The following is a 14,164-nucleotide window of genomic DNA, read 5'->3' on the forward strand; positions in this document are numbered from 1 at the left end:
GTGAGGAGAGTAAAATAATGAGAAACATGTTTATATAAGAAAAAGGCACCTTGTAGGCTGGTAAAATTATTACGTAGGAATCCTGCCATTCTATATTGGGTTACTAAAGTGAAAATTGTAGAGGTCTCCTATTTCTTAAATGGTTTTGTGTACAAAACCTACTTGACAAGGAACTCCAGATGAAATGCCATCCTCTAAACAACCATTAAAGGTACAGGAACGCTCTCCAGTTTTCAATCTGCCAATCCCAAATCTTATACCAATGTCTCTGGAAGTAAAGCCATGCCTCCACATTAGTGGGTTTGACTTTGTAAGTTTGATTATTTGTAAATTTGATTGTTTGTGGATTTGATAAATGTTTTCTCTAGGTCCTCTAGGCATGGCTTTGAGGTCTACTTCCACCAATAGTTGTGCTGGAGAACCTGGATATTCCTAGAGATGTTCTCTCAGCTAAAAACTGTATTTTTTTGTGTTCTCAAAGGCTTTCATGGCCAGAATCACTGGGTCGCTGTGATTTTTCCAAGCTGTATGGCCATTTTCCAGAAGCATTCTCACCTTAGGAGATAATGCTATACAGCCCGGAAAACTCACAGCAACCCAGTGTTTTGTTTTTTTTTAATCTATCATTTTCCACTTTCACAGGCCTGCAGATATGGAGAGCTGGCTGTACATTCCCCAGTGGAGCTTACTCGTTAATAGGAACAGAAATGGTAAAGTACCAGAAGGTGTTATATATGAACATTATATATTATTCTAATGGCTTTCCTTTTATGCATTTTTTGCTAAAGGAATATTCTAGGAAAGTTACATTTTAAATAGGAAATTCTTCAACCAACCATCAGTAGTGCAAGACCCTTCTGGGGCAGGTTTTTGTGCATAAGGAATTGGTGGACTATTGGAATCGGAGGTATCCTCATCTTCTTCTTCATCATCCATTTCATTAATAGTTTGGGTAGTGGAAAAATCCAAGCTTCCATTCTGGGTGTAACGGTGCATGAGTTCTTTGTCCAGCTCCTCTACTTTTGGCTTCACGTCTGAAGTTCAAAAATGGAAATGTCAGGAGAAATGAAAACTTTTGTGCTTTCTTATTTTCAAAAAAACGTTGTGTGTGTAGCATAAGAAGGACATGAAAATATGCCATACTTGCTTGGTTACCTTCCGGCGGCTGGTCAGGATCAAGATAAAGTTGGGAGAAAATGGGCCGAGGAACGACAGTGTTACATCTTAAAGAGGCTTCTATTGAGTTGTGGAGAGCTTCTTCAAAACGGGCAGATTTCAGTTGCCCTGCATATGAATTCCCCATGGTCTGGAAAACAAGTTTAAAGGGTAGAGAAGAGAGAAAGGGTTAAATATAAAGACACACAGCCCTTCATTATTGGAAAAAAGAAGTGATGCATTAACAAACATTTTGCATCAAAACCACATGAGGGATAAAACATTAGCAGTGACCAAAGAAGTTATAAAAATAACATCTTGGAAAAGTACTGTTTGTTCTAGCATTCATTTAAGCCTGCCAGCTTGGTTTTCAGTGATGGGAGTTATTTACTGTCACTTAAAAGTACTCTAAAATATCTGTTTATAAATTAATGCCCCTTTTAAAAAAAATCAAATTAAAAACCATCATTTCAGATTTCAATAGGGACAACATGAATTCAACAAAAACATAGGGCAAGCTTGTAGAAGACGTTCAAGGTTAAACAGTGCAAACATCTATTTTAGGAACCTCTTATGTTTTTGTTTTCCATCCTTAATATTTTGTAAGAATGATAGGAACTCTGTTTTGGCTGGACTGGCCGCCTGTTCAAACTCAAAGCACTACAGAAATGGCAAAGAAATGGAGGATAACAAGTTAATGTGTCCACGAAAATATGTGGTGACTGAGATCCAACATGCTCAAGCGTAATATGAGTTCAGTGTGTGGGCCATTGCTAGGGCTCCCTTGGCACCATCCCAGTCCTCTCCATTATGCTGGGTTAGCCTCCCCCAGAGCCATTCCATTGCTGATGGAAAGCAAGGGAGTCAAAAAAGATGAGAACATCTTCTGTAACCATCTCTGGATATATTCTAAATATGAAAACTTACACTATTGCTGGGGAGTAGGACCATGCCACAAACTCAACCCTCAAACTCTTAACGCTTTCCATCATTTCCAAGCAGCCGATATGGATGGCAAGATGGAGAAAAACAACTTCCCTGGGAGCTGCAACATTTTGCAATAAGGTTCCTAGTTTCAGGGAAGTCTCACACATAGAAATCTACATATCTTGTAGGCGTTTTCTCTGACAACCACACCTAAGTATGGTTGTCAGAGCAAGAAGCAAGGAAGACTATCCAACCCTTAATATTATTGAATTAATTTCCAAATGTCCCAAATTCTGAGTATATAGTGGATATCTTGGAGGAATATGTATACCCTCTTCTCCCATCTACAGAAGTGGCGCCACTACTCTTCCCCAGTCACTGAATGGGTGTGGACTGTGGTCTGGAATTGGGAGATTGCTTTCTCCTTGGTGAGGTGGAGCACTGCCCCTAGATATGTCAGCGTATGTCACAAACAGGATTCCAGCCTTCATTTTCATTGTGACCAAGGTTAACAGCTACATTTGTGGTGTTTTGTGTGTATTATTTGCTGTCATTGCTTTATGGAAGCTGAGAAGGGGGTATAGCTAATGGATGGAAGAAAACATGATGGATGTACAGTTACTACATGGTACCTCAGCAGACTGGACTGGCGGAGCTTTGTCTTGTCCACATAATGCAAACAGAAGCAAGAACTAAAATTCTCTTCCCTCACCTGAATGTATTTCCTGACACTGATAGCCAAATGATATATAAATAGGCTCTTTTCATAATCAATGTTTGTTAGTGACAGATGAGAATGGGATCATGCACTGCCACCTGGAAACTCCATTGTGTCCAATCACAAAGCACTGTTTCTGAAGGGGAGGATGCACCTGTTGTAAACAGATGGGCAGGATGTTGTGACTAGAAAGAAGCAAAATCAGGATTGGAATATGGTTCAATTGCATTGGTTTCAGCAAAGTAGTGCATCAACCGTGGTTTAGCCTGATGATGCAAATTATCAAACAAGCACCAGGAAAGAAAACAAGAAATACATTTTCCTTCTGTTTTAAGCACTTCCACATCATATGATGCTTTTCCTATTCAACTGGTACTCAGCATGAAGAATCAATATCTATCTATCTATCTATCTATTCACAACACACAAACATTTTTGAACCTTGACACACACCATCTGAAATGTATTTCACCCCTGCCTGGAATATTATCTGGAATGCTACCTCTGAAAAGATATATGAACACACGATGTGAGCATCTAACATTAACCAAAATTTAATGGACAAAGCCCACCATAAGACCATAAAATGAGCTTTATGGAATCAAAGCAAAGTATTGCCTAGATCTGAGTTTCTTAAACTTTTATACTCATGTGTATTTTTGACTCTGAGTGTATCAGTATATAAAATACATATAAAAATCAAACAATACTGATAACAAATCAGTATTTCCAAAGCTTGCTAAACAGGCTGATTTTTATGATGTAAAGCTGAAGCATCTTCTGCAGAGTCCACTGTTAACAATGCACAACAAATCTGTGCAAATGTCTAAAAGCAGCCACTAGGTGACAATCAGAAAAATTCTACTGTGTGCCAAATTTTTCATTAATCCAACACTGAGCTAAGGGGACCCCATTAGGGATTGGGACCCACAGTTTAAGAAGCAGTGTTTTAGAGTAGCAGTTCTTGAACTATCTGAGGAGAGGGGCAGCCAGGGATTTTCTCCCCCAATATGCTAGGGACTGTCACCATTTGTACCCATGGACTACAACCGTTTCTTACAACTATGCATTTTAACCTTTATTCATACACATATACACATTGTATTGTCAAAGGCTTTCATGGCTGGAATCACTAGGTTGTTGTGTATTTTCCAGGCTGTATGGTTATGTTCCAGAAGCATTCTCTCCTGACATTTCACCTGCATCTATGGCAGGCATCCTCAATGCACATACACATTTATTTATTTATTTATTTACTATATTTATATACCGCCTTTCTCACCTCATGGGGGGACTCAAGGCCGTTTACAATATGTTAAAGGCAAAAATTCAATGCCAACATATATAGTCAGAAAAAATCATAATAACTAAACACTAACAGATAACTATAAATTAAAATCATTAAAACCATTAAACATAAGACATAAACAACATTTAAGCATTTAAAAAGCATGAGAAACACCCTAGCATAAATATTAAAATCACATGATCAAAAAAATCATACACACATATATGCATACATACATGGGATTTTGATGTAAAAAGCAAATGTATAAAACAAAATAATAATACAAAATATAACAAAGAAAGCAATAAAAAGAAAGAAAACAAGGAACAGCAAAACAGAAGGATTTGTTTCCCTTCTCTCTCACCCACCTTCTTTAGAATCTAAACTTTTTTAGAATGAGATCTTTTCCCCCAACCTAAATCATACATAATTCAGTAGACCTCTTCCCATTTTAGCTGACACTGCTAAAACATTAAAATTGCTGATAAGGCAAGGCAAGATTCAGTGACAAAGCACTTCTCGATGAGGAAAAGGAATTTTGTATTCTGCAAAGTTAACTTGCCAAAACTAATTAAAACATTAATCCAAAATCTAGGAAGAATCTATCTATCTATCTATTTATCTACAAAAAACAACATTTAAGAAACACCTACCCCCAAATATATTGTATTCAAAAAGCTTGTATTTCTGAATCCGTGTTATGTTTCAAGTTCAATCAAGGACAGAGTTTGCAGAACATCTTTCCTTTGTTTGTAATTTGCAAAATCTGAAAATATAACCTACTGCATGGGTAATAAATCTTTTATTTAAGAGAATCCTGAGGCTAACTAAGCTTTTGCAACATCAGTGGGGAAGATAATTTACTAGAAAGTGTTTCTACTGTTGAGTGAAGTATACGGTGCGTATTCCAAGAAAATGCTGTAACTGTAAACCACATGCAGATTTCCCAACTTTCTTCCCAGTTCCCATGGCGAATCCCACTTATATCCACACTATGCACAATATTAGATAATATAATGAGGGCATTCTTTTCCTCCCCTCCGCCTCTTGCATCACAGAAACTTCACATGGAGTCTCATGGTCTAACGCAGGCATGGGGAAACTTCAGCCCTCCATGTGTTTTGAACTTCAACTTCCACAATTCCTAACAGCCTATGCCTTAGAGTTGTAATGCATTGGAAATTACGTGAAAACATATAATAATAACAACAAATATTATGATGATGGAATGTCTTCTGTTCTTAAATGCTATGTCCACTATATATTTGTACTGTGGAACCAAGGGCTACGTTTGTGAAACATAGTATGGATGAATGAAAATCTGAAACTTGATTATTAAATCATTTGGTCTTAGTTTTGTTGTTTGTCCCTATTTGAGTAGACCTACTGAATCAATGGTTGACTGTTGAGTCCACACATGGACAAATACCATCAATTCAATGGGTCTTCTCTAATAGGAACTAACAATAGGATTCAAACCTAAGTATTTTATTTTAACACGGTTTGCCTTTTCTTCTAGGACAGTGTTTCTCAACCTTCTTAATGCCGTGACCCCTTAATACAGTTCCTCATGTTGTAGTGACCCCCAACCATAAAATTATTTTAGTTGCTACTTCATAACAGTAATTTTGCTCCTGTTAAGAATCTTAACGTAAATATCTGATATTCAGAATGTATTTTCATTCACTGGACCAATTTGGCAAAAATACTGATATGCCTAAATTTGAATACTGATCGGGTTGGGGGGATTTATTGTAGAGTTGTAGTTGCTGGGAGCATTCTGAACTCCACCAACGATGGAATTGAACCAAGCTCCACACACAGAACTCCCATGACCATCAGAAAATACTGGAAGGGTTTGGTGGGCACTGGCCTTGAGTTTTGGTGTTGTAGTTCACCTACATCCAGGGAGCACTGTGGACTCAAACAATGATGGATCTGGACCAAATTTGGAACAAATACTCAATATGACCAAATGTGAACACTGGTGGCATTTGGGGGAAAATAGACCTTGATATTTGGGAGTTGTAGTTGCTGGGATTTATAGTTCACCTACAATTAAAGAGCATTCTGAACCCCATCAACGATGGAATTGAACCAATCTTGGCACACAGAACCCCCATGACCAACAGAAAATACTGTGTTTTCTGATGGTCTTTGGTAACCCCTCTGACACTCCCTTGTCACCCCCACAGAGGTCCCAATCCCCAGGTTGAGAAACACTGTTCTAGGATGTATCTTCACCCTTGAGATTTCAGATTCAAAAGAATAAATAAAACTGATCTCATAATCTGAAATAATGGCCATGATCTTGAGTATACTACACATACCAAAAATAGTACCCCTGAAACAAATGGGAATTGTTTTCCAACAAATTTGCTCAGAAGTTGCCAAACACAGATGTCAAAGTAATACATTTTGCTTTATAGAGTGTCGATAACAATGTCCAGCAAATAGAATAAACTGCCGAGCACCTTGAAAGCTTTTTTAAAAGCCTCTTAGATTAACATGGTAACTAACAAGCTACTTATGAAAAGCTGCACCATATGTCATTCTGTGCATCAAGCCTATTAATGCAACAGCTTGCCACTCATGAGTTTCTCCCCACCCTCCCTTATTTTGTTCTACTTTACTTTTCTTTCATTTTACCCTTACACTGCTTTTCATCTGTTTTCAAGGTTTTTCTTCTTGTGAGTTGATTTCAGTCAACTTGGAAATTAGTGCATTCTTCTAAAATGGACATGCACAGCCCTTCAGACATTGAGAAGTGTTAGTAGTGAACACAATTTTCTGAAAACTATAAACAATACTTTAAATATTCATTCAGTAAAGTTGTATATAGCGAAACATATGCTGACACACTGCAAATATTTTCATTTTGATAAGATATATCCATCACCAAACGGTATAGTGGGATGGCTTATATTTTTAAAAGCACACCACTGATCAAAAGTAAAATTTTGACAGATTCTGTAGCAATGTGCTGCTTCATATACATTTGAAAGCATTTTAATCTGTTCACAATGTGACAGGTTTGCAAGGACAGCCTTCTAAGATAATAAAATGAAATGGGCTTATGCTTGCAAACAGGAAGGGATAAAAATCAAGAGGGAATAAAGACCTGAGTGTCAGTACCATACATATTTCTGTATTTATTTTGTCTGTTCTTTGTAATTCTCAGTGGAGATCCGGTGTATGCAGAGCAGTGAGAATCTATAAAAACAGAAGATCTCTCACACGAAGGGCATCTTTTGTACATGATGAAACAGAAGGTAGTAAGAACATCAATCAGCAAAGTTTGACCTCATTGCAACTGTTAAATCCTGAAATGTTGATGTAAAATGACAGGGAAACAAATACAAAATATCACAAGTAAATTATTTTTTAAAACTGTTAGCTATCACAATGACGCATCACACACAAAATGCAAGCCTATTGAAATGACTTGGCATCTATGATCTATCTGATGTGGTTTACAACTATAACAAATTCACAGCAAGTTAATGTACGTCAACAGACACAGAAAGCTGAAAAGCACTTAGAAATGTTATTCTACTTTTTTAGATAGGAATTTCATGTACAGATTGTGAGTGAAAACTACTACTCAGGCATCTACGAAGGCCACTTTTATTGTTTATTAACCTAAGTATTTGTGTGACATATCACAATCCAACAGACTGAAAAACCAATGAAAATGTTTTTATTGGCACTCTGTTGCAGTTGAGTCTACTGGCAATGTTACAACTGATAGTAGGAGTAGCAGAGGAGGGAAGAGAGGTGCTCATGTGTTGGATGAAGAGCAACAAAGAAAGCGAATCAGGGAAATATTCATGTCACCTACAGACGAAGACTTTTTCGAAGGCTTCTCAGAAAGGGAAATGGAGAAGGAGGGAGATGGGAGTAGAGGTGTAAAAAGGACTACTCACGAGCAAGAGTCAAACAAGGAGTGTCAGAGGAAACGGATCCATGACATACTTACTGCTCCAACTGAGGAGGAAGATTTTATTGGCTTTACTGGAAGTAATGGGTCTGGGAGTAATAAGGACGAAGGGGAATCATTGGATTGGACTCAAGTACAAGAAGTCAGGAATGTGTGCATGCAACCCACATCCAATGATACTTTTGAAGGGTTTTCTGGGGATTGGCAGTCTGGTCACACCAGGGACTCATGGGGAGACCTAAGCCTTGACAGGAGGTGGAAGAATTGGAGAGATGGGTGTTGGTGCTCAGCTGTAATGGGTAAGACAGCTGACAGTGATGAGGAAAGGGCAGAGGGCAGCTCATCAACGGATGATGAGTTGTAGGATAAAGGAAGGCACTGAAAGTTTGGAACTTTGCAGTAGGCAAAGTGTTGGATTCGTGCCTTGGCTTCTGTCGCTGCTGTTTCTCTTGTTGGGCTTGGGTCTTGGAACTGCAGGCTGCTGTTTCCTCCGTGTATCAACTGGTTTGGATTATCATAAGTGTGGATTTCCCCTTCTCTTCAACCTTGGATTGTTTTGACGACGAACTGCCTTTTGGACTCTGAATACTTCTGGAATTTTCTCAACCTTGGGCTGCTTTTGGACAATAGCTTTTCTGCACAACTCTTTGTTTGTTTGCCTACTTTGAACTGTGTGAGTTTGGGGCATTTTGCTTGAACTTTTGTTTATCCCAGATTATATCTCTGTTTAATCCGGATTATTTTCCAAGTTAAGTTTTTGAGCTGCAAACTGCTACAGACTTTAAGTTTTGACCAGAGGCACTGAAGTAAGTGTCTCTGAGTCCTTTTGTTGCCTTAATAAACTGTTGCTTTGAGTTTACTCCTGTGTCTGGCTCTTTAAAGGTGTCTGGGTTCTGACACACTCTTTCAAAAGTTATTCAAATGTTTCTGCCTATGGAAGCAACTGCTGGCAAAATTATGTTGTGTATGTTTGATTTAATTGTGAGACTGCTAATACTTCAAAATTATCAGAAGGATCCTCTGTTATACCAAGCAATGGGCTTGTGCAATTTGGCTGGAGGGCAATCAAATTTTGGTATCTGAATTTCGTTGGGTACCCACATTTGTTTTCGGGAGCCTCCCAAAAACCAGCTAATGGAAAAATCTGTTTTTGGCTAGTCAGCTGGAAGATCCTGCCCTTTGGAGGGAATAGGGAATTTACGAGGCTCCTCTTTCCATTCCTGGGACCCTTTTCCTTTCAAAGGTGTTGGCGTCCGAGCAAAGGGGTTAAGGAAGCACCCTTTCTGGGATCCTTTCCTTTATTGCCTTCAAGGAAGTCTGGGTTTTAGTAACGGGGTTCCTGAGCCCCTTTTCTTTCCTCCTTTCGAGGGAGCCTGGGTTTCAGCAACAGGGCTAAGGAAGCATGAGCCACATGCTCCCATACAGAAAGGAAGAAGCCATGCCCAGCAGCCACATGGGCTGTTTCAGCCCAAAAAAAAACATGGCAGCTGAGCCCTTACTGTTACGGCTAGCTGAACAAGCCAAACAAGCCAGATTGGCTGAAGAAAACTTCACAAACCAAATCTGTGCACAAGCTTACCAAGCAATATGTCATAAATGGCATTGAATCCTTACTGTGGGTAGCAAATTTACCACCAGAGAAGTTGTGGCTAGTTGCAACCATGGTGGAATTTTTCATCTTTGGCCATGTCACCTAGGGCATATGAGATTTGTGGTTCTGAAATGCCACATGATTCTTATCCTCAGTTGCTCCCCAAATAATTGTTGTGAAGATAAACAAGGAGACTGATTTCTCTGAGGAATAGAAGTATGGTAAAAACATGTTTAAAAAACAGGTTATGTACTGACTTGTTGTTATCTGCCTTCAAATCTCTTTTGATTTATGGTAACCTTAAGGCAAAATTATCATGAAATTTTACTGGCAAAATTTATCCAGGAGGGTTGTCTTTGTCTGCCTCTGAGGCTGAGAGAGTGTGATATGCCCAAGGTCACCCACTCGGTTTCCATAGCTGAATTGGGATTTTAACCCGGCTCTCCAGAATCAAAGCCCAACACTTAAACCGCTATACCAAACAGGCTTTCTGACAATTTAATGCTGGATATGGGAATCTTCTGACTTTGCTGTAAGAGGCCTCTCCTTTACTCAATAGAAAACTGCATCACTGGTTATCACTGATGGAATTACAATTGGCCCTCCCTATCCGTAGATTCAACCATCTACACCACTGAGCACGGACAGATTTTGGTGTCCACAGGGAGTCCTGGAACCAAACCATAGCAAACATAAAAAGCCCATTGTGCATTAAATGGAAATGACTTGAAGACACACAACAAAGCAACCCACCAAAGACCAAAATTAGCACAAATCGTATCATGTTGATAAACTGGAAAAAAAATGAATGAATGATATATTGATTTAAAATTTCTAAGCTGAAGAGCCAGCATTGTCCGTAGACACCTCCAAGGTAACGTGGCCGCGGTTATCTTCCCGCAGAAGCAGTACCTATTGATCTACTCACATTTACATGTTTTTGAACTGCTAGGTAGGCAGGAGCTGGGGCTAACGGCAGGAGCTCACCCCGCTCAAGTTCAGCAGCTCAGTGGTTTAATCCGCTGTGCCACCAGGATGCATATGAGACATACTTAATTATATTTGTTTACAATGCAAGACAAAACTTTATTATGGTCAATAGCCGGCACAGTATTTGTTTATAATCAATCACATGTAGAATAATGCCAATAGCAGGGTACTGGATCAGTTGTGGGTTGTTGTTTTTTAATTAATCTCTCCTTTTCTCCTCTCCTCTTCAAAATGAAATACTGGCTGCTAGCCCATTATTGCTGTTTCAAGAAAGAAATGTAGTTTTGTGGTGACAGTACACGTTATCATGTGATGCTAGGTCTGCACAACAATCGTCTATGCTGATACAAATGGTCTACACATTGCCATTAAATTCTAGGACAGCTCAAAAACGTGCATAGGATCTATCTGCACAGTAGTTGCTCCATGCCTGCCTACTAACATCTAATCAATTTTGCCACTCTTAATTCTTCAATCAGATGGAGAGTTTCTGTGATAGCAACAGACATGGCCTTGCTCTGAAACTCTCCAAACAACCAAGATCTATATAGCAAGCCATACTAGAGACAAATGCAGGATTTCCAGAGTGGCTCTGAGACAGGGCTCTTGTAATTTTAATCTTTAACAGATCATTGAACAGGGAAAGACTCTGCCAAGCAGGACAACTGAACTGTTCTTGCTCATCTTCCAAATCTCACTTTTCAGCTATCTCCTTCGCAAAAGGAATAGTAGCTCAGCAGAAGAGAGAGAAAAGGAAAAAAATTGGTGACAAAAACAAAGCTAATCACACCTCTCTGTCCCTCCCTTCTTAGAGAGCTGTCTCTGACTCATTCTACTCCAAAATCACAATGATTGTGACAAGAAGAACATTTGTTTGTATCCTGCCTTTTTCCCCAGTTTGGGATTCAAAGAAGCTTACATCAGTTAAGGGTAAAAATCAGCTGAAAATTGGAGTTATAGTAGTCCCTTTTCCAGACCCAATCTGGCAACCCTAGGCTAATGATGAGGCCATTGAGCAACATCGCTAAAGCAACTGTTTTGAAGAAAATACGAGTAGTAGACAGATCAGTTCTGTGAATGGCAGTTCTTTTCATCAGTGTTTATTAATCTGCACTGTGAAAATATAGTTGACTCTGCTGTTTTGGCTGTCTCCATTGGCACCTGACTGTGTAATATTTTAATAATGATTTAAATTAATGTTAAGTGTTGTTTGTATAATTTATGCTGAATATCTTCTATGTCAGGTGCTAGACTAACTGATTGTTTTTGTTTCTACTTGTTTATTGGAGCTGGCATTGAATATTTGCCATCTTCTGTTGTAATCTGCCCTTAGTCCCCCCAGGGACAGAGGCAGAATATAAATAATTTTTAAAATATTGTTATTATTATTTTATAACATTATAGCACATCTCAGAAATTATCTTTATGATGACTCTAAATGAGACAGATTAATGGTTATGTCTCTAGTACAGATCAATAGTTATGTTTTGGATCATTCCATCCATCCACTCATTACAGTGAGTGATTACAATTATTTGTACAGCTCACAGATAATAAAGTAACTATTCTTGCCTTAAAGTTTTAAATTAGAAATTATACAACTATTCTTATTTATTTTTTTTGTGGTGTCAGGAGCGACTTGAGAAACTGAGAAATTGAGAAAATAATACATCCTTGTTACACATGCCTAAGCATGCAGTACTCATAATCAAGTTTTCAGTGAGTCAGTAAGATCTATTTCAAGGCTGGAACAATGCCAGTTTCATAAAATCCAGCCCAGTTTACTGGGAAAGTTCACTGCTTTCATCATTACAAATGCATTCCAAAAAAAGGACAGAAGTCACTCCTAACTTAGTCCCCACAATACTTACCCCCACCCCAGCTATCTTAAACACTCATTGAAATCACATCCTTTAACAGATCACAAGAATTTTAGGATATGAAAAGGCAGGAGGTGAACCTTGCAATGTAGACTAATAAATGTGAATGTTATGTTATATATCAGCGGTTCCTAACCTGTGGTCTGTGGACCACAGTGGTCCGCAAGAACTAAAATATGGTCCGCAGCCTACACAGTTGCAACGAGAGTGACTGGTCTCGCAAAACCCTCTTATAGTGCAGAGGCTTATTAAATATGGTATTCTGTGGGTGAGCAGATGGCGACTACTGGATGGCATATGTTTTGTATCAGAAACTAGAGCTGATATGGTCTATCCAATGGATTTTTTTGAATCAGCATCCCAAATAACCAAATCTAAAGTGGTCCAAAAACCAATTGGTAAACCTTTTGGTACTAATGTTGGAGAGTGATCCCTGGTCAAAGTGGTCCCTGGTCAAGTGATCTCTGGTCAAAAAAGGTTGGAAACCACTGGTATGTATCAACAATGCTGCCCTGTAATCAACATAAGGATTTCTTGTTTATCTATTACAGCAGTGGATCCCAACCTTTGGGCCTCCAGGTGTTTTGGACTTCAACTCCCAAAAATCTCAGCCAGCTTATCAGCTGTTAGGAACTGTGGGAGCTGAAGTCCAAAACACCTGGAGGCCCAAAGGTTGGGAACCACTGAATTACCATTAGTATCAGGGCCGGTCTCCATGGATGCCCATGTACCATGATATACAATGGCATACTAACATGCTGTCCCTAACATACACTGGAAAAGCCATGGTGTATTTTATTAATGTTTTTGAGCCATGGATGATGGTATCAGCGAATTAAGAATGTATTGATATGGAGGCTAGCTATAATAAAAATGTTATATCCTTACTGTAACCTAGCAAATGGGAATCAGTATAATGTAATGGCTTGAGCATTGGCTACTGGTCCATCTTAGACATGGCACACTCTCTAAGCTTCAGAGGAAGGCAAAAGCCAACCCCATCTGCCAAGAAAATCCAGGTTCAGCTAAGTCACAAATGACTTGAAGGCACTCAAGTACAACTAGTATTTAGTGTAACTCCATATGTATGTGTATACACACACACACACACATGCTTTGTATAGTATAGGGTAGGAGTAGCACCACTATGGTGTTTGTTTTGCTGTCTGTGACTCTTTTCAGAAGATGTTATTACACTTTCTGTCCCTGTGAGAATTGGGATTTTGAAAAATGTGACTTGCTGTAGTAACAAGTTTGGGTGATAAAACTTCAGTGGGGACCCCTTTTCCCCATAGTAATTATTTCAGGGGTGAATTTCCTTTCCTAGGGATAATTTCTCTCACTTCCTGTTGTCTCACCCCCATTTGTTACTATGAGTCGGATGTTTGTTACCCAGGGACTGCCTATACTAGGTTTGCCAGAGTAGAGAGGGAATCTCTGCAGATGTTGCTTGTTACCTGGCTATATGACAAGCAACATCTTCTGAAATTCCCTCTTCTGAGCAACTATTAAAGATACTGAGGTCTTTCCAGATTTTCAACCTGAAAATCCTATGAGTCTTAGGAAAAGCTCCAAGGTCATTTCCATGAGCTGGTTGTGACCCCAGCATCCAAACGAGTCCTTTTGTTAGTGAGTGATCAAGAAGGGAGCAAGCAATGAAGATGCAAGAGATGTA

The 14,164-nt window shown here is 39.0% G+C and overlaps 1 protein-coding gene across 2 annotated transcripts in view; it reads right to left on the reverse strand.

Annotated features, from left to right (window-relative positions):
- GREB1L (GREB1 like retinoic acid receptor coactivator) overlaps positions 1-14,164 on the reverse strand; it is a 198,913-nt gene that overhangs the window by 86,326 nt on the left and 98,423 nt on the right. The window contains exons 3-4 of one of the 2 annotated variants that reach the window (XM_060775150.2): positions 1,156-1,306; positions 837-1,034 (exon numbers count right to left, since the gene is read on the reverse strand). In XM_060775150.2, the coding sequence (XP_060631133.2) occupies positions 837-1,034; positions 1,156-1,303 (346 nt within the window). In that variant the 5' untranslated portion in view covers positions 1,304-1,306. Of the gene's footprint in view, positions 1-836; positions 1,035-1,143; positions 1,307-14,164 lie in introns of both variants that reach the window. The other variant, XM_060775149.2, reaches the window with a different exon arrangement.

This window comes from Anolis sagrei, chromosome 4 (assembly GCF_037176765.1).
Source record: "Anolis sagrei isolate rAnoSag1 chromosome 4, rAnoSag1.mat, whole genome shotgun sequence".
Lineage (NCBI taxonomy): Eukaryota > Metazoa > Chordata > Lepidosauria > Squamata > Dactyloidae > Anolis > Anolis sagrei.